This window comes from Perna viridis, chromosome 4, assembly GCF_037379345.1.
Source record: "Perna viridis isolate PV_CMFRI_1.1 ecotype Kerala chromosome 4, ASM3737934v1, whole genome shotgun sequence".
Lineage (NCBI taxonomy): Eukaryota > Metazoa > Mollusca > Bivalvia > Mytilida > Mytilidae > Perna > Perna viridis.
The window spans coordinates 32,258,999-32,281,149 of record NC_142448.1 but is presented as its reverse complement, the minus strand read 5'-3'; the positions used below and the strand labels follow the sequence as shown (position 1 = coordinate 32,281,149).

At 33.0% G+C, this 22,151-nt stretch overlaps 1 protein-coding gene across 9 annotated transcripts in view; it reads left to right on the top strand.

The window, feature by feature from the left end:
* Nucleotides 1-22,151, top strand: part of LOC148619782 (uncharacterized) — a 94,004-nt gene that overhangs the window by 65,172 nt on the left and 6,681 nt on the right. For 6 of the 9 annotated variants that reach the window (XM_088580040.1, XM_088580044.1, XM_088580041.1 and 3 more), the window contains one exon: nt 21,013-21,100. In XM_088580040.1, the coding sequence (XP_088436166.1) occupies nt 21,013-21,100 (88 nt within the window). Of the gene's footprint in view, nt 1-3,908; nt 4,062-10,292; nt 10,482-14,353; nt 14,446-15,426; nt 15,551-16,196; nt 16,314-18,767; nt 18,933-19,180; nt 19,343-21,012; nt 21,101-22,151 lie in introns of those variants that run through there. The other 3 variants (XM_088580038.1, XM_088580037.1, XM_088580045.1) reach the window with 3 other exon arrangements.

Genomic DNA, 22,151 nt, shown 5'->3' with positions numbered 1-22,151 from the left:
ATACTGAAAGTGGTACATGTATTACTAATAATTCAAAAACAAGTGTACTTTACTTTTATTTTCAGAAGACAAAAGGAATCTCGAAAGTTGAAATAGTGTAAACAAAAGTTGCACATGGAAGTGGATTTAAAATTGAATGAAGTTCACAACCAAATTATATTAACAGAGAAATGACCATCTTCGCCCTAAACAACTATGTAAAAAACACGTATTTAATGTTATCATATCAACATCAATTTAATGTGTGCAATAAGTTGCAAATATGAGGGCCTGAATTGATCAGATATGGTGTGTACATCATTATCTTAATTATGAATGCCTACAATATCAGTTTTACAGTGTAAGTATGCTGTGAACGAGAATTCTGTTTGATACTGAGACCAGTTTTCTAGGGGTAGGGGTAACATTTTTAACATTTTTTGTAAATTTCTTCTTGAAAATTGGTTCTTTGTGATTAATATTTATTTAAACTTAAAACTAGGGAATGGAATTATTTATCGCATGAAACCAAATTTGAGACTTTTTAGATGAGAGCTAACTTGTAGAGTCCATTTTATGCAACTTTTTAGGGAGGAAATCGAAAATCCTATTTGTTTTTTTTTTATATTTTTTATTAATTCTGTCAACGCAAATTTTGTAATCATAAGAAACCCAGCACTATTAATTATGATAACACTAAACATAGAATACCAAATGAGACATACTCAAGGGGATTTGATATTGAAAGGAGTGTTACCGCAAATTTCTTGGTACCATTGTAAAGCTGATACATTGGGCTGTATGATGATACATATTTGTATTTAGTTTCTTTTTACGTGCTTTATCAGGAAGACTTAGACGTTCGAACAATTGAGTCACAAAAATCTTTACTTGTGGGGCACAAATATCGGTTTATATTGAAAAAGAATCCGAGAATATTCCTAGGCGACACATTTATTCGTTACTCCCAACCTATGTACTGTAAAGTTTGTTCAATATGTGTTGAGATAAGACTTTCGCACAAGTTTTGATGGATCATCTTCTTTAGCGCAATATGTAATGAATCTGGTAGCAAAATGTTTTCTTGGAAGTAGATGTGTTTCTAGATAAACATTACCGACAAACAACAGTTCTCTAGTGTCTACTGTATAACTTTCTATTGTTCTCCAACCAAGAAGATCATTGCACAAGTCAGCTCGTGTTCGCTTGTCGAGCACCTGAATAGCTTTTGCAATATATCTCTGAGCTATTTCCAATAGCAATAGTTCAGTCTTGTTCAAGTTCCAAAGCTCACCCATAAAAACAATTACGATTCAATACAGTGTTTATGAGTTTAGCATAAGTAATATGATATGCAGCAACTAGGTGTGCGCCAGAGCGCAAAAGAGACATTATCATTGTCCTCATGGGTTTCCAGGTATCCTTTTGTGTACTCACATAATTGATTAATAGCTCTAAAATTGTCAGTTCAAGATTAATTATTCTTTTGAGCGGATATCGTTCGCTCAAGTCGGAATATTAACCTATTTACGCTTCGACTTACCCCAGGACCCGTCGATGAAGACTAGATACAGTTTTACCTAGAAAACACTACCTTGTCTTATTCCACGAACCATTTAAGTTGATCTTGAGTATGTTATATTTCAATATGCCGACTTAAGTCGCCAACATTTTTCTGTTATTCCTTCTATACCGTATGGGAAAAGGCACGCAGGTTTTTGATTAATGTTTCAAATGTTCATACTCTATTGGCTACAGCATCAGCTTTTCCTGATTCTTTTGTAATAGCGGTCCGAGTCAAAATTGGATAATAACTTTTCAATATGAAGTGCCCATGCTTCGGAAACCCTGTCCGTGTAACAAATTGTCTCTTCAACTAATTTCAATCTTATGTTGTGCATTCGACATTATGACACAATGACGGTTGATTAGTGTCAAATGGAGTTCCTGATTGACGTCATCACAACTATCAATTTCTTGTAACTTGTCCGCCATGTATTTCTGATTTGCAGAGAACAATCCTCTTCAAAATGTAAATTTTGCAGATCGCCTCTTGCCTGCTCCTCGTGAAGTCACATTTCACGTTTCGTTATCATGTGATTATATGCATGTTTCACTATATCCGTCTAGTACGGTTTGATGTGCTAACAGAATTTTTTTTCCGACGGTACCGTCATGCAAGCTGCATTTGCCATTGACGCAAAATAGGCATGTAATACTAAAAGATAATTTGTGTTCTAATTGACACATTGTGGCAAATTGCAAATGTCTTGTACATACACAAAAAAATCATCTCTTTACAAGTTCGAGCCCTTTTTACAGCCACATAAGTAAACAAAATCTCTAAATATCACATCATTTTATATTGATTGAAAAAAATATGGTCAATGAAGCATGAAATCTCAAATGAGGAAAAGCTTGAGAAATAAAGTACAAACTTTAAAATTAGTATTTATTCTTACTTTCTTAACCCAACTGAAATATCATTTACCATGCTCTCTTTTAGTGCATTAGATCAAGGGTACAATTCATAACCAAGTCACATCAAAAACTTCAAAATTTGTAGTCACTTCGTCTCCATGGCACCAACCACATGCTGTTTTGTGGTAGAGAGACAAATGTGGTTAGCTCAAACTAAGAATGATGTATCATAGTGGGGTGGCAATCCATATTTGCGGGCTGTTGCTTCTGTGAGCTAGCAGAATAAAGATCCAGCTCAGCATGTTAGGCAAGTTCAACTGGTCATTCATCTTCAGTTAAATACATGTAATTTCTATCATGGGATGTTAAACTGTAATCTGTCAATAGTTACTCATTATAATGATTTATTCCTGATTGTCACAGTTCATTTTCATGGTTCTTATTGTCCCACACAAAATGTTCTGATTTTCCCACATGTAATTCAGGGTAAAAAATTGCTAAATAAATTTTTATTGTTTATTTAACAAATTAGTAGACGATTTTGTCTTGTCAAATAAAAATGTTGGAAATTTGAAAACTACAGTTAATAACCTATTCATATTCAATAATTACTTTTTGGACATTTTGACCACACCAAAGTTATTTTTTCTGTCGAACAACCATAGCAAAAATATGATAGCATGCGAGCAATTAAAACAATTATGTGAGGTAAGGCGCAGGACAACACAGGACTTGTTAACAAAGAACATTTTTTTCATTAACTGGTTCGTCGGACAGTGGTACTTTCATTAGTTCCACAGGCATTATATGAGAACAATATGAAATATTGATAATGTTGTATTAATTGGTCATAACTATCAACAATTAAAAAACATGTTTTCAGAGCCAATTTACAATCAAAACAATTCCTGATTGTCCATCATTTGAAATCCTGATTGTCCACCGTTTGAAAATCCTGATGGTCCCTCATACATTTTCATCATAGTCCCGCATATCTTTCAGGTATTTCCTACACCTAAATCTTACTTAGAAATAGTCTGACAAGAAAACGTAGAATAATTTCATGAATTTTATTTATCTTCTTTCGATTACTGATTTTACAAATTTTGCCCTTTGGCAATTTCGGAAACAATTAGTCAGATGTAAGCGGAGGTAAAGCGGCCTGCTAGAAAACCTGGTTAAACCCATTATTTTTTTTTTCAGAAATACATGTACTAAGTCAGGACAATGCGAATGTTTCTAATTTGCTCATTTGATTTTGATGCTTTGTGTGTGTGATTTTAGTTACTCTGTGTTCTTTGTTGTGAATGTCTGTTTTCCATGTCTGGTCTAAGTCCCTGGATTACATGCTTTTGATTACCGCTATGGCCTTGGTTCCCTTGATTACTCTCTAACTTTACAGTTTTTTTTTGGCCTTGACATTGCCATGTATCATATGATCTTTCCTCCTATTGACAATTTCAATTGACCAGTCATTAACGTTTGTTCGTGTATAATTTATGTACAAGGAAATGTTTCATAAGAATTGTTTTCCGGTTTATACATGTTTGAACACGCATTGACTAGAAGTTTTTTTTTAAATATTGAAAATATGGTTTTTATTTCAATACTTTTTGTAATGATATGGACTTATGTGATAGGTACCGAATCTGTGGAAATAGGTAGGCCATTCCTCATTGTATTATTCCACTAATATAACAATTAAACTAATTGAACTGTTTCATAAAGATACACACTAAATATAATTATTTGCGTTCCGCAATGCTTAAGCAATATCTTATTAACTATATGCCGAGCGAAAAGTTATAACACTTTACATAAAACTAGTAATATGTTGCCAAAGTGTACAAATGTACTTCATTATAGTCGTCTTCCAAAACTATATTCATGTGTTAATACTTTATGTCTAGGAAGTATTCGTGATACTACATTCTCGTCCATGTTTTAGAATACAATACAAACTGAATTATGATATCAGTGACCAAATCAAAACTTGCCTCAACATGTTTAATTTTCAATTATAAAGCATTTTTGGATCAAATTAAGTCTTATAAAACGATACGAAAAAAGAAAGTGTGAAAACGGAAATACCACCAATTATAAGGTAATTTTAGTTATATGTAGAAGTGTCTACCTAAATATACTTCCTTGACAAAAATTATGACATTATTGTGCTTCCAATATGCATATATCAGTATCTGTTGGCTGACGGCTAACCTTAATAGTTTTCAATTATGCAAATTCATTAACTTTCTGACATTTATAGCTTTTACTTTCTTAATAGAGTATTGGCTAATTTTGATTTTTCTTAAGAGTGTACCCTCTTTTGTCAAGAAAAAAAATACAGAGCTCTTTAATACAAACCCTCTGGTAAGTAAGTAAGCAATTAATTATTTTGATGAATTTAGTGACCTGTGTTAACATAAATGATAACTATGTCACATCGAGTAAGTATAATGTATCAAACATCCGGCCCTTTAGACAGCTCATATTTAAATCATATTATATAGAAACAATGATATAATCACGGATTGTTAATAGAACATCTTTAACGTAATGACAGAAACGAAAAAAAAAAGAATATGAGAACAGAAGTATTATAATCAAAGTCTTCAAAGTCGCTAACCGTCAAATATTCTCTGTCACTGATTTTGGCTTACTTTAAACATCCGAAACTGCACTAATGCCATATGTTCTTAAATCGGGTGACTTCCGCTAAAATCCTGGTTCCCTTGATATGAGTGCTTACTCTTTCGTGACCGTGATGACCCGCATGTTTCAAATTACTCGGAGCCAGATTAAACAACTGGCAATGGCTATATATAGATATCGGGGTCCTGATAATGTATATATGACCTATATATAGTCAATTATAAGGAGCCCCTGTGTTTTTGTTGGAAACTGGATTATATCACATAAATTCAATGCTTATCGATCATTTCATCTTTTAATGTAAACTTCCGTTCTCAAACAAGCAAAAACCACCCATAGACATGTGTATGATATTTTAATAGAATTATGTAAAACTGTATTATCAGTGTAAAAAGAGTGGATAATTTCTTTCTGCCTAAATCTAGTCGTATGTTGAGGTTTTATATATCGGACAAAAATCAGGATAGCGATGCGATAAAAAAATGTAATAGAGAATCGTAGTGAGTTCTATGACTTATAGTCAACGTAGTTATTTTATGCGTCTGCAAAATGTAATGTGCGGTGTGCAGTCAATCCGGTTAGACGTCAAATCTAAAGGTAACAGATATGGTGAAATATGCTAAAAAGTCAAATAAAGACACGAAGACTTATTAATGACCAACATCCCCTTATTGTGGATGGTCGCATTTTGCGGAGGTGTTAAATTACTTTCTTAAAGCCTTAACCAATCCCTTTAATGTAAGATAAAAATGAGCTGAAACAAAATAAAACATCATACAAGTCACTCAGTAATATGTCCAATTTTCCCTTATGAAATATCTCAATATACAACACAAAGAAAAAATGGATATCCAATTAAAGAATGTTCACAGTTAAAAAAAAGATAGCTAAGGACATATTAAGCAAATATTATCTTTTAAAAAATATATCCGACGCATTTTCTCGCTTTTTTAAATTCCAAATCCGATAAGAGATTATTTGGTGAACTGTTTGACCATGTGCTATATTTCGTATTTCAGTTAAGCTATTTCCAATTATTCAATATGTGAAAGATTATTCATTATTCAAACAATAAACGTGATTGAAAATATTCCGGATACCAATACCCCTAATTGAGCCTAGAACTTAACGGTTGCTATCATAATGGTTAAACATCATGGATGTCACGTGATGTCAAAGCGAACTCAATACCGACTGCGTCGGATAAATGACAATACCATCCAAATTACCTGCATAAGAAATAATCAGTTACTACAATACTAGTACACTGGATTTGGAGTAGTAACGTCAAGTACTAGATATGTAAGTTTAGATGTAGTTTAGTCCTTAAAAATGACTTGTTTTTATAAGGTTGCAATAAGGGACCGAATAACTATTTTTGAAACAAAGTTCCAAGAATAGACAATGATCTTTCTGAATAATTCTATTCAGGGCGGTAAATAAATCCATCGGACTTTGTTTGAAAGAATGTGCTTTATTGACTATATTTCCACAATATACTGGGTGGCCAACACCATTTTAAATTAAAAACATGCAAGTATAATTATATTTATGTATCAAACTTTAAAAACGGCGAAAAAAATTAGTAAATGTTTTTAGAAGTTTTGTAATCGGTACCTCTGGTGTAGAAGCTTTTCTGTGATGAAACTAATCTGATATATTTTTACAAATATAAGCAAAATAAACCAGTCGTGCAATGTAAATACACTAGGAGGGTTCTTCGGGAATATTACCATCTAGGAATGGAAAATCAACAATAGGGAAATCAAAATCGTCTCTCTTTTTATAAATTTTTGTTTAAAGGCTGCCATTTTACTAGTGTAATATCTAAATCAAGAAAAGGTGTACGAGTACTGTTTATGTTTGACTTGATCAACTTGAGTCATATTTGGTAGATATCTTGATTGATTGATTGATTGATTGATTGTTGGGGTTTAACGCCCAAGCAGCAATATTTCAGCTTTATTCAGGCGATGAATATGAAATGGATGATGAAATGAAGATGAAATGATGATGAAATGAAAATGAAATGATGATGAAATGAAAATGAAATGATGATGAAATGAAAAATTGGATGGGACACAAGGATAATAGTGACGACAAAATTTGATTGCTGCAGGAAATAGGGAGAGGTGGGTAGGGTCGGGCAATATAGACTTCTGTGGCGGAGCCCAATGGTTTCTACTCCGGTAGAATTCAACAGGTTTCTTTAACGTGCGAGGAACGTTGCATCTTTCTCAACACATTGCACCACTCTGGTTTGCGGTCAGGTTTTCCGTATTATGACCTGACGACCCCAGCATGTCACATGCCAGGGGTACCCCATTCCACCACATGGGGCACACAACCCAGTTGCACTGTGGGTAAAGTGCCCTAGGGTTCTGAGCACTAATCGGATTTTACGACAAGCTTGGCTGCTGGCTTATTCGTTTGACAACCGGACCGCACGGGGCGGTAGATATCTTGAACTATCTTGAACATAGTTACGATTATTCATGGTTAAGATGTCAGCAAGATTTATAACAGAAGTATTATCAAATTCGCTTTGAATGATCTCCAATAGAATAGCCATGTAATTTATAACAGTAGAGGAACAAATCGGCTACGAGAGGAGCACAATTAGCCTCATTGGAATACAAGCAATCTGTGTATATACAGTAAATGAGTATAAATATTGTCAACTAAAATTTAGTACATTGATCATATCTGAATATGTCCAGTTAGTCTATTTAACCCGTTTAAAATCACTGACAAAAAAGCACTGTAATCATTTAAGAAATGAATTGAGAGCCAGATATTTCAAAAGACCATGTGATAAATATGACAACTTTTCCTAAATGTAACTAGGGTGGCAATACTAACACGAATTGTTTTGATAAAAAGAAAATGTAAAAAAGAAAGTAATAAATACTGCATATTACATAAAAAAAAACTGTGTATAAAATTCCATATAAACACAATACTCCTTTATAACTCAAAAGGCCACCGACATTAGGATTGAACGAAAAGTTGATACGGAATCTGATACAGATTTTAAAATGTCATGTTCATACTTTGCTATACGTTTAGTGTTCAAAGTAGTTGTGCGATAAAGGGTGTATAAAATAAGTGTAGGGTGTAATATAAGGTATACGCGGTGTGGTATAGGGTCTGCGATATAGGGTAAAGAACCATCACTTAAAACGGATTTGCAAAAAATATTTTAATCTAAATATATGATGATACTTAATAAAGTTACAAAAAGTTACAAAAAAAAATGAAACAATTATTTTATCAAGCTTGTATCATATAAGCATGTTGTAAAGCTATAACATAGGTAGAAAGGTGTTTACAAAATGCTGAAATATTTAATTGACAACATATGTGTCCAGTGTGGTGGACGTGTTTTTCAACAAACGGTCGGCATTCAATGGGAATAAATTGTGCTCCTTTACATACTGACCTATCCCTTTACTCTTGTGAAGCTGACTTTATAGCTGATCTGATCAGAAAGAAAGAATATCATTTGGCTAGATCCTTTAATCTCAGTTTCCGCTATATAGATGTAGTATTATCTTAAAACATTCCTAATTTCGGGGATTTGATACATCGCATCTACCCAACAGAACTTGAGATACAGGATACTACAGACACTGTGAAGTCAGCCTCGTATCTTGACCTACACTTAGGAATCTGTGGTAAAGGAAAACTATTGACCACACTTTACGACAAACGTAATAACTTTTCATTCAGAATTGTCAACTTTCCTTTCATCTCTTCAACACCTGCGTACGGAGTGTTCATGTCACAACTCATACGTTATACAAGAGCTTGCCCAAACTACGCAGACTTTTTGTATCGCGCTAGGACTTGGAACAGGGTTATGTTGCTACAAGATTGAGATCATCACTACTGAATTTTACGGTGGTGAATTCGTGGATCGTTATGGTGTATCCATCTGCATCATGAAAACTGATTTATTCAACGGGTTATAGTTTTCCTTTCTTCGTTTGTCTACCCCGGACTTGACTTTTTATGAGCAACTCGGCGGCGTTTCTAAAAATACACAACGTAACTGTCTGTGGAACTAAGTTAATACAACTTATACAACTGTATTGGACGTTTAAGAATGATCAAATCATAAAATGGACTTCGCGAGGTGGCTAGTAGCCAATGCATTTCCACGTCAGCTTTATGACGGTAGCTTTTCTGATAATAGCACAACTTCTGATAGTATAAAGCATTCTTGTATAAATCTTACGCTTAATTGCAGATATATTCCGCGAACTAGTAATAATAGATGACACTTCATCAGGTTATTCCTCAAATCTTTAAGCTAAAATAAAGTTTGAAACCATAATAAAGAACATAAAATAATCAAATTAATATGTACAAATGAAAAAGGTAAATGAAAAACTTGGGAGCATTGACCAGGTGCAACGATAGGGTAAGCGTTCTCTGCTTTTCTAAAACACCTGCGAAGTTGCTCATACAATGTCAATTCCAGGGTAGACAAAATAGCAATGAAAACTGTAATACGGTGAACAAATCAGTTCTCATGGTGCAGATGGATACACCGTAACGATCTACGATTTCATGATGAAGACCATAAAACTTCTATAGTGATGATATAAAATTGTAGCAATATGATCATGCTCTAGAGGCCTAATTGTAAGAAATCAAACACGCTACAGAAGTCTGGATCTGACATGACAGTTAACTGCTAGTGGTTAGATTGTACACTTTTATAAATCAAACTCAGACCTATTTGACCTAAGTTTAAAGTTTGGTTAATTGCGTAAAATTTTTCCACGGTTGCCAGATTTTAAAGGGGGAGTTGTGATCACGCTTAAGTACTTTAAACCCGCCGCATTTTTGCGTCTGTCCCAAGTCAGGAATTGCTGGCCTCTGTATGTCTTGTTTCGTATTCCCCTTTAGTTTGTTTTTTATGTTACTTGATTATATAGGGCACCACTTTCGCTGTACCTGAGTATTATGATGTTTTTGGGCCAGCTTCAGTTTGCCCTGTGATATTAGGGTTTCCTCGTTCTTCACTGAAGACCAATGGTTGGCCTTGGGCTGACATTTTCATACTGGTTTTGTCCTATTGACATATACACCATACCTATTCCTTTTATATTTTGTACTTACGGTCATAATGGTATGATTATAAAACCAATAAACATACAAATGTAAAGTATACAACAATGAACTGATTAAGAAAATGAAAGAATATTACTGATATTTTTTTGTTATTGTAGAAAATACAGATTATGACGTGTTTCTGACAAACACCACTACAACATATAGTGACATTCCTCCAGACTGTAAACTGCTTGGAACTGGCCTAAGTGGGAAAGTGAGAAGTAACATCACATTTAATTTCACTACAGAAAAAACTTTTTGGATCGGTGCTAGGGTAACATTTCAGCGGAAGTTAAACCCTTTAGGTAGGTTTTGTGTACAAATGTTGTATGAGGGAAGACATAAGATATTGTTAAAAAGAAGAAATTAATATCCGAAATATGAGTAAAGCAAGAATATGAAACAGACAAAAGTAACACAAATTAACTAGAATAAATGAGCAACCTGGTCTAGACAAAAAACTAGGATATAGACCGGATGCATCGTTTATGAAAATAGTTCTCTGCTTCTCCAGAAACATTGTAAAAAAGTCGATTTAATGGTCGAGGTGACCTTACCATAAAGATTAACAAGTTCATGATGTTGACCGTAGAATGCTTGAAGTAAACCAGATTGTTGTGGCAACATAACTTAGTTGTAAAAAGTACTTTTAAGAAGTTAAGTTTGATATAAAAAAAAGTATGGGTTGCTTTGACAGGCTCTGCCATAACTTATAAACTAGGATATTCATAAAGTGAAAATTTTGTCAAAGATAAATAAATAATTGACAATTGTAAATGAAAAAGCATCGCGGTTGTCGTATGTTTTCCTGGAAATTGATCTGAAAGTTGTTCAGTACACACCCACCAATGCGTGTAGTGTTCTTTATCTCGATTTTCTGAGTATATTGATATGATAGAAAGTCTTAAATGTAGTCGCTTTAGTGAAGAAGCAAATGTCTTAAGATGCCGTGTGATATAATTTTTACAAGACCACAATTACCATTTGAATGACGGAAAATAACACACACACACACACATACACACGCACACACATCTATATATGTTAGGGTTTGAAAAATTTCCCAAAGATGAAAGAGCTGTAAAAATTGCGAAGTAATTTTTTTGTCGTTCTCTCCGCGGGAATAAAAATGTGTGATATCTATAGCAACACCGCCTGCACAAATTCCAACGCCCTAGACGACTCGGCCAGCTAGGCTATATAAAAATATAGCTTTCGCTGGGCGGATCATTCCTCCTCGTTGGATTAAACTAGGGCTGTAACTTAGTACACAATGTATGGTAGTACAGGACATCTAGGTGTTGCTATGTAGGATAGAGGATAAAAATAACGAAACATATCACAAGAAATCACAATTATACAATATTATATCATATATGTATATCTTGCATTATCACTGTATAGTGAATAGTTACAAAACTAGATTATTCATACACATCACAATAATGCCTAAAGCAAAATATACCTGAATTTGATACACGCCAGCGTAGGTGGGCATGCGTACTCGTACGAGGATCTGGTACCAGCAGGAGTTTTGTGTTAATTCATATTACAAGTGCTTCAGATTTTGTGTGTATCATAATTATTATTAATAATATTTCCCATTTCAAATAAAAATTGGGCCAAATCCAATAAATAATTTAGAATAGTCGTTTTGGTATTTTCATATAAATCTCAAGTAACCCTTAAGAAAAGATCCTATACTTCGCCCATTTGCTCGTTACATAGAAATTAACGGACAAAAGCAGTTTTCCTCATGACACGGGTTGTATCCTTATTGTATGATTTATGATGTACCGTGGTTCTTAACCCCGCATGGGAAAATGAGGTTTGATATTACATACGAAAGAACTTTTTAGTTAAAACTGGTTTGGAGCTGGTGTGTCAGTTAGCGGCTAATGGTCTTTCGTATGTTCATTTGTGTATCATCAGTTTCTTTATTTTTGTTGTTACAAGGGACTCAGATCTTTTTGAACTGATTTTCAAGGTCGAACTTGAAATGGCAACGAAACAAATAGGGAAATACATATAAGAATTTTAATTTCTCGGACTCCCGATTACTCGAATACAAACAATACCAGTTTTATATACAATAAATTCGATATGCTGTGCACGTGTTTCAATAGGTGACCTCTCATCAGCAGCAATACAATTAAATATTATATACAAGAATATACAAGAAATACTCAAAACCAAAACTGTCGAAAGACGAAGCCAAATCCATCACCGAGAGGTTCTCCCACAAGCAATGCAAGGAATGAAGCCTCAAGGTTTTACATATTTTCAAAATTTGGAATACTGCAAAATATCATATGATATAATTCGGGGTCCGACAAGTCTGACTAATGGGTTGATGAATACCTTCTAGGTCCTCAGGTCCACCAGCAGCGATATCGACCCAGTGGTTCTTAAATACAAAAAATACCAGTTTTATATATTGTAAATTTCGATATGCTGTACACGTATTTAAAGTAGTAACCTCTCATCAGCAGCATTAACATCAAATATTTAAGATCATAATCAAAATAGGATTCCTCCTAATCATTAAACATAAACTACTCACAATGGGGCAGAAGATTATTTATTTGATTGCTATCTTATTGTCTCTTAAACTTGTCGCTATATCTTCTCCTTTGTTCACATTCTTTTATTTAATGTAACTATTGCGATTATTTTTGTTTTGGTTTCGCCATTTGTTTAAAAATATCAATTTGATACTATGTTTCTTGTCACTTCCTGTCACTAATAACTAACACGAGAAGACATCGGCACGCCCTTTAGGTTTAGTTTTGAATTTATGTATGTTTTTATGTATTGTCTGTTTTTGAATTATGATGTCTGTATTATGTTGAAACGTGTCTCTTGCCCGAAAGGCAACCCATACTATGTTTAATCCTTTTGTGCTACAAGTTAACTTCTTGATGTTATGTTCACTTCAGTCAACGTTGATCTCTAGAATTTTAATAAGGAAGAATGTCGTATAAGTAAGCAAAGGCAAGGAGAACGACTGAATTATGATGATGACGACCATTTGAATTGGAACCATCTAGCCTTCACAACGGATGACGAATTACAGAAAACAACAACTTCATATTGAATATCCCACATATTTCAGTGTTTTGTGTGTAAATTCATTCAAAATGGATCATTAGCCTTACGATATATGTAGGATTTAGCTAAAAATTTATTGGGCAAACCATCATATTTACTTAGCACTATGTATGTTAATAACGTACCTCGGTATTACTTTAAGTGATGATTTTATTACTCCATATTTGTTGCCAAAACTTCACAAAAGTTCTTATAAACAGAGGCATATTACTGGGTGTGCCAAATGCATAACTAAACATTGATGAAAGCCCTTTGTACTTAACTTACGGTATGTTAGTAGTAAGGCCTACTCTATCGTGAATCAGACGTTCATTCTAAAACATTCCAAAAACGAACTGGAGTGTCTTTATAGTAACCTAATTTTTTATAATATTATACACATACATACCTTTGCATTTTCTACATGGTACATCACACTACCACATGGCAAACTGACGTTACATTGATATTGCTTTGTTATACGGACTTTCCTTTTTTAACTATTTCTTTAAACTATTGCCTAGATTTTATCAGTTCGGTAATTTTGTTATAAATCTTCATAATCACTAAAGAAGTTACCACAATTTGATTCACCGACATGACGCTTCTATCTCACGGATGAGACGAGATATATTTAATTATATTTCAAGTCTTACCAGATTGATAACCCACTGAAATTGACATTTAATAACTACAGTGATGTATTGCGGAACAGGACACACGCTTATTCTTCCTGAATACTCATGCAGTGTCATTATTGGGGTTTTTTTTTTTAAGGGGGTGGAGGTTTTATTTCTAGTGCTTTAGTATTATTGTAGTTATCTTTTTAAGTTTTTAAAGGTATTGGTATTTTTTCTCGATCGCAAAACATTTGTCTCGTATCTGTTTCCTGTATCACGTTCAGGTGTTGAACTTGTATTTTTTTGTATATGATTGTTTTCTATAATTGACGCTTTGGTATTTTTTCCGATATTGTAAACATCAGATGCCACGTAGGGCTTTACAAAAGGAATGCCTACTATATATGATATACTACTGTATGTTTTATGATCTGAATAATTCTGATTGACTTTTGTTGAATATGAAGGCTCTAAAAAAAGGTGTGACCAGAATCAACCTGATAAAATAACACTAGATGACTGTACTAAAGAATGCGACACAAAGTTCATCTATTACAATGTAAGTACAATGTACATTATAACACTAGATGACTGTAGTAAAGTTCTTATATCACAATGTAAGTTTATTTTAACCAATACTTATATGATGTTTTACTTGCATAATTTGCTATAGAATAGCACAATAGAAGGATTGTTGCTGCACCAAAAGGTACACTCTTTTAATGCGTATGCTGATCACGCATTTTATATATTGATAAAAAATAATCCTTATTCGATAGGTGTACAATTTTAATATTTTCAAAATACATTTGAAATGAGCCAGGTTACAATTTTCAAAGTTTAAAGTTCAACAAATTTTACAATGCTGAGTCACCAATGTTAAAAGAATGACTGAAATTAATGTGTGTAATTATTTGGTCAAATATCAAAACTCTTCAAATGGAAATGCACTGCATATCATACGTCATGCCAGAGCTTGCCGAAACTACGCAGACTTTTTGTATTGCGCTAGAACTCTAACAAATAGGCTTCTGGAACAGGGTTATGTTGCTACAAGATTGAATTCATCACTACAGAAGTTTTATGGTCGTCATCATGAACTCGTGGATCTTTATGGTGTATCCATCAGCACCATGAAAATTGATTTATTCAACGTGTCATAGTTTTCCTTCCCTCGTTTGTCTACCCCGGACTTGACTTTTTATGAGCAACACGGCGGGTATTTCTACAAAAGCAGAGGACGCTTACCCTACCGGTGCACCTGGTCCATGCTCCCAGTTTTTAGTGGAGTCCGAGTTGCTCACTTACTTTTGTTACTTTGTGTATGATTTTAGTTACTTTATGTTCTTTGTTGTGTATATCTATTTTCCATGTCTGGTCTTTGTCCCTGGATTACATTATTTTGATTACCGCTATAACCGTGGGTCCATTGATTACTATTTACATCTATACAAGTAATAATTCGCAACACCACTAGAAAATGAGGCCACTGTGCTATTATTTTATGTCTTTAGTCATATCTTTCTTTATGTTTCAATAGCCTAATTCTTGTTTTTGTGAGAACGACGACCCAAAAGAAGATCCTGATTTATCGACTGCAGTGGCTTGTGATGATGATAAAAATGGTCTGTGCATACCTGGGGAATGTATATTGTATGAAAAAGGTAAAACATTACCGTTTGGTCAATTATTATATTGTTGTTTTTCGATTAATAGAAATTTTGCTGAAAATAAATGGGAAAAAAACGTTTTAAAAGACTTAATATAACATTATGTATCATGTACACATACTAAGCCAATATTTGCTGTATACATAGTTATATGACATAGATTCACCTACAATCATGGACTTTAGTAACAACCGTAAACGTTAAAAAATGTTCATTACATTTGTGTTTGTTTGGTTTTTTTTTGTTTTTTTGGTTATGTTTATTTTTTTATTTTTTAAGGGGGAAGTATATTTTTTTTCCATTTTGGATATGTTACACCAGTTTAGCTTTTCCAATGCTGATTATAGTAATAATTTGTTGTCTGTGGCTTTAATTAAAATAAAAATATTACAAAGTTACTTTACTGCGCCTTAGTTTAATAATGTCTGTTTGATTTCAAACAAGTTTTAGTTCCAACTTTCAAAAGTGATTGGTGTCGTTTTGATGGGATCCAATATCATGATGTAAACCGGAATACGGATTTGGTGTTTCATTTACAAATCGCGTATCGATTTTTGAATGTACATATTTATTTACCTTGGAAGACAATCAAGTTAAGATTGTTGTACTTATATAGACACGCTAGGTTTTTGATATTCAGACATTCCAGAAAGAAGTTTAGTTTGCGGAGCTTATGAATACTTCAAAAATGCGAATTTTTGGAAACTCACAATGGAAGACTGTGCAACAAAATTGAATTATATTTGCCAAGAGAAAGGTAACATTTACAATGAGATTACCAACAAAATTTTATTCTTTCAATGCGTTTTATGTATTAAACTGCATTCCATATAAGCATTTATATTTTCAACGTTTTTACACAGTATCATATTCTGACAAAGCACATTAAGTATGATTTTGTTATTGGTACGTTGGCTGAGATAAACCACTCTGCACCTCAATCCACTCCCACTCATCAACTAAAATATGATTTGAATGTACAATTATACCTCCACTACACGAATCATTTTGTAAACGAAATATAACTGAAGAATTTTTTATTTCTGGCCACTTTTTATACCTCGTTTGGCAAAAATCCATTTATTTTATTCTTCGAACTTCTTTTACAATACAACGAATATTCACATATATAGTTATCATTAGACAACTAAATGTCACAGCTTTCCGATTGTACCATTGTATAAAAAGGGGAAATTCCGAAATTTCCTTTTTTTCTTCCATATCGCCAGAAATTGGCATTTTTTTCAAATACCATACTTCAAACAATCGTTGGTAATGATATCTCTATGTTGTTGTTTTAACACATCAATGGAAATGTATTTGAGAACTTCTAAAATTTGGTTTTAAGATAGAAAAATATAAAATTCTGAATTCTGAAATTCCAAAAAATCTCAATTGAATGATGCGTCAATTATTCATCGTAGTTGCTTCTTTGAAACCGTATATGCTATCAAAGCAATAATAACAAACAATAGTATGATGTTTGAAACAAAAAATACAATATTCTGGTAAATGAGTGATGATCGGAAATTCTGAAATTTCCCTTTTTTTTAAATTTTGTCGTCTTCGGGATATTTAAGCAGAGAAGTAAAGCATCTTTACTATAGAATATGATTGATGAATAAAGATCCTGATAAAAATGCCAGACATTGTGTACTGTTCATGTATCCTATAAACGACCATTTTTTTTTCATACTGGGACAAATTTAAGTTGGTAAGGGCACCATTAAGCCTTCCTTTTCATAAAGAATTCATTTTTATCACATTGAAACTGAAGACTATGCGCCTTAGTTGAGCAGGCATGCTGAACTTTTTGGAAAATTCTTTCTCGAAAATGAGTATTTCTTGGTTTTGTTATGTAGACAATTCACTTATCTATCCAATTGTGCATTATTTAGGACGTTTGGGTTTAGCAATTACTCGAAAAGTCGAATCTATGCGACTTTTTTGGAAAATAAAAAATCCCATTTTCGCCAACTTTGATAAATTCTGTACGAAAATTGCCACACGTTATCAAAAGAACCCCAGAAATATTAATTTTTATAGTACTAAACAAAAAATAACAAATAAACCATATTTTGCCATATGTACTCTAGGGGTTTTGGCATGTAAAAATATGTCAATTTAAAGAACTTTTCGACTGGGTAGGGCATACATTTTTTATTCTTAAACAAATCCTACCTCGAATTGTTTGGCACTTTGAAAAAGCTGAAACATTGGGCTAAGTAATAATACCAATATATATTAAATTCCCTTTCGCATGAAGTCCAAGACATACGTCGACTCTCGAATAATTGAGTCACGAAAGTCTTGGCTTTTGTCGATCTAGTAGTGTACAAATATAAGCTTAAACTTAAAGAATCCGAAAATATTCTTTGGCGACAAATTGATTCGGTAATGTGAGGTATAAAGGTACCTGAAAATGGTAGACCCATGGACTATATAGAAAACTTGTGATCGTCATTAAAATAAAAACAAAAGAAGTGTGAGTGACTGAATAGATGGCTTCATTAAAAATTTTGCATACATGTCGTTGTCATCCAGAAGTACTATGAGAAATTCTAAATGTACCTAAATCAATTTGGTCAATATACAGTAAAGCCTGTCTAAACCAACCCCTTTGTTACTTTAAAATTGGTTCGGTTTAGACAGTTGCTCGGTCTAATAAGGTCCGTAATGCATATAAACTGATACAGTGGCTTTACACTTGCAAATGTCATTTAGGTTCTACTGTCACTTGCAAATGTCATTTACTGTCAGTAATATCCTTTTATTGTTTACGTCTTTTGTCACATTCGCAAGTGAAGAATGGAAAGAGCCAAGGCCTCAATAAGCAAATGATAATGCTCTACACTATATTATTTAATTCACGACCCAAATCTGGAAATACAAAGGACTCATTTTGAATAATCGGAACTTTGTTTGTTGTTATTTAAATGGACATTTGACATCACAAACTTCATATATGACTTTTATCTAGCATATACGGATAAAATAATCTTATGTGAATAAAACAGAAAAGAAAAACAGATAATCTGAAATGATAATACAATAATATATAAGAACTGACATACTTACATCAGTTTTTGAAATAAAACGAGATTACGTATCATTTCGGAAACAATGATAAAAAAAGGAAAACGGGACTTTTAAACATATCAGAAAAATACTCTAAAATTATTATTATTATTTTTTTTTTGTCAATTAAAAGTTACGAATAACACAAAGACTTCATGGTATAATGCACAACAAAATTGTATAGAAGAGAATTCGCACTTACTTGTGAGAAGAGGAGACATTCTTTTGGATTACACAGTTGAATCGATAAAATATTGGATCGCACCATTTCGTCGACAAACGATTGTATGGGGATCCGGTAATATTTATATAAGAAAGATGACACATATAGTGTTAGCTTTATAAACACATAGAGGTCATTAAGTAATACATGAAAACAGCTTTTCAACTTTTTATTTTTAATGAACAAGAACGCAAGAATTTTGTCATTTAATAAGAATATAGATATTTATAAAAAAAAAAATCCTAAATAAATGTTTTCATTGGATAATAACAAAACTAATATGACTTTATACATGATCAATTTCATATATGCTTTATCCGTAGATAATGGTATTTCAATTTGCGTAGCTGCAAGAATAAATGGAAATCAGGTGCTGGAACCGTTTACAACTTTCTGCAACAACAACTTTTCTTCATTGTGCCTCCATCAAGACTTTATCAAAGAAGAGCAAGAAATTCCGCAAGATGCATATATCATCAATTCAGGTAATCAGAAAACAACATTACCACCAACAAGTATTGCGTTTTGGAGGAAATAGATCAATGTGATTTTCCACCTTTCCTACAAATAGAAAGTTTATGTTTCCTTGGTGAAAAATAACACAGATGCGACAATATTTCATAACAATCAATACTATATTGAAAGTAGCAAAGAGTATATTTCGTATTTGAAGCATAAGCTAAACATAGAAAAAAGACGCAAACGGTGCTATCTTCCTTTCGTCTCTCTACTAAATACGATATTAGTGATCTACCATCTATGTACCGGATTTCAAAACTCCATAGAGATCCATTTATGCAACGTTTAATAGCTGGATCTGGAAAATCCTGCACCAAACCTCTTTCAAAACTTCTAATTTCAATACGCATATGTAGCTGTCAAAGAGGGTATCCAGTCTCTCCACGATGTATGTTACTCCCGTGGGGTATGTGGGTCCTTAAAAATTCAAAACATCTTCATCTTCTCAAGATTTTCCAGTTTTAATTGGAGTCCGAGTCGCTCATCTGCTTTTGTTACTTTGTATGTATGATTTTAGTTACTTTGTGTTCTTTGATGTGTATGTCTGTTTTCCATGTCTGGTGTTTGTCCCTGGATTACATTCTTTTGATTAACACTATAACCTTGATTACTCTTTTTATCCGAATGCAGTGTCATCAGGACCTATGATTTTTATAACCCTTTATACATCAATGCCTTACACGCAGTTAAAATCTCGACTAAAAACATACATCGTTGTTTCTCCAAAAAAGACGGTATACTTAAATACAGCTACGTAATAATTAGAAGAGATTCCTCATACTTTGTAAAAAAAGATTCCAAATCATCTTCATAAAATACCGGATACGTTTTCAAAAAGCAGGAATTTTTTACCGACAATATATTTTTCCAATGTGGTGGACGTGTTTTTAAACAAACGGCGGCATTCCAATTGGAACCCATTGTGCCCCTTTACTCATCTACCTATTCCTTCATTCTTATGAGGCTGACTAAATACCTGGCCTGATCAATTATAACAAAAGTCATCGTGAACTTGTGGACTATTACTATTACTGTATAATCTATCTGCATAATGGGAGCAGCCTTGATTATTGTGTCATAGTTTTTCTTTTTCTTTTTCGTCTACCCCGGACTTGATTTTTTATGAACAACCCAGCGGGTATTTCTAGAAAAGCAGACGCTCCCCCCTTCGGTTCACTTGGTGTTAAGTTTTTAGTGGAGTCCGAGTTGCTCATTTACTTTTGTTTATTTGTACGTGTTATTTTGGTTACATCATTGTCGGTTGAGTGTTTCTGTTTTCTGCCTAGCCTTTATTACTGGAGTACATTCGTTTGATTTCCGCAAGAATCTTGCTTCTCTTGATTACTCTTTAATGTCACCCTAATAAGAATTTGATGCCAACGATACTGTAAACAAACATTATGATAAAGCTTTTGTCGAAATATCACTACTTGCAGAGAAATAATTCTAAAACAATAAGTGAATAAAAGGACGCTCAAGTAAATGTGTTGCGTCAATATCTACTAATGTATTGATTACAGTCTAGGATAGAATGAGTTCTTGCTATAATTCAAAGGCTAACAATTATTTCTCTTTGTTTTTTGTTTCGTTTCGAATAAATATAGGAAGAATTAATATGTTTTTTTTATTATTATAGAAGCATTTATTGGAGTTGTTGTGGCTGTTTGTTGTGTACTCAGCATTGTTGTTGTGTGTTTAGCTCTTAAGAAAATGAAGTGTTTTTGGTAATATTTTTACACATAATTTTTAATTTTCTAAATGAACTATACGTTCTCAAATATAAAATACAACTAACTTTAATCCTTAATAATACATGTAATAGTTGATTTTCATCCGTTTTCGTAAACAACAATATTAATGATCTTAGACTAACATCAGTTTTGTTAAAAGTTACCTTAAAAATTGAGATTTGGATATTCTGTTTAAGATTAAATCCGTTCTATTGCAACATTGTAAATCAAATAAAGACATCACGATACATCATGTATGTCATCAATTTTAAACACATACTTCTAACTGGTAATAATTTATAAATCCCATTATTAATATTAAGAAATGGACACTATAAGTTAGACATTCTTGCTCAAATTTGTAGAAACCTGTTCACTTTCTCATTTAGAAATAGATATAAGGTCTGTTTTGTTGTGGTTATTTCTGATTAACATTTCCTATTTAAAAAAAAAGACTAGAATGCACATAGTTCTAAAATCGAATGTATAATTGCAACTTTTCTGTTTCTTTCCGCATCAGTCTAGCTTCTTGCCTTATTCGTTCATTCAGTTTTTATATTTGTTAATTATTTTTTTCCAAAATCATTTTTCAATTTACTGTAGTAAATTGTAACATTTTTTAATTAAAAGGATACGATAAAGGCGCTGTTCATATCATGAATGTGTGCAGAATTTCATTTTGGTTTGTTATCTGTGCCCCCGATTATACGATTATAGCAAATATATATCTAAATCAACCTACAATTCACTCCTTTTGCCTACAAGTTTTAATTGAAAAACCATAACAACTGAATTACCAGCCTTACATTTACAGTCTTTTGCATTATATTGAGGAGTAACTTGAATCTTTATGCGCCTCATTGCGTTCTTTTCTCGATATCAAAATATGCGAATAATGCAATTATTGAACTGCATTTGCATTACTTTTGCCTTTTAGACTATAACTACATCTTCTAACCTTATTTTGAACTATGTTATGCATTATGAAAATAGCGGCAATTGAGGAACTATTCTGTGTGCTGAGATAATGCCCCGCGCACCCTTT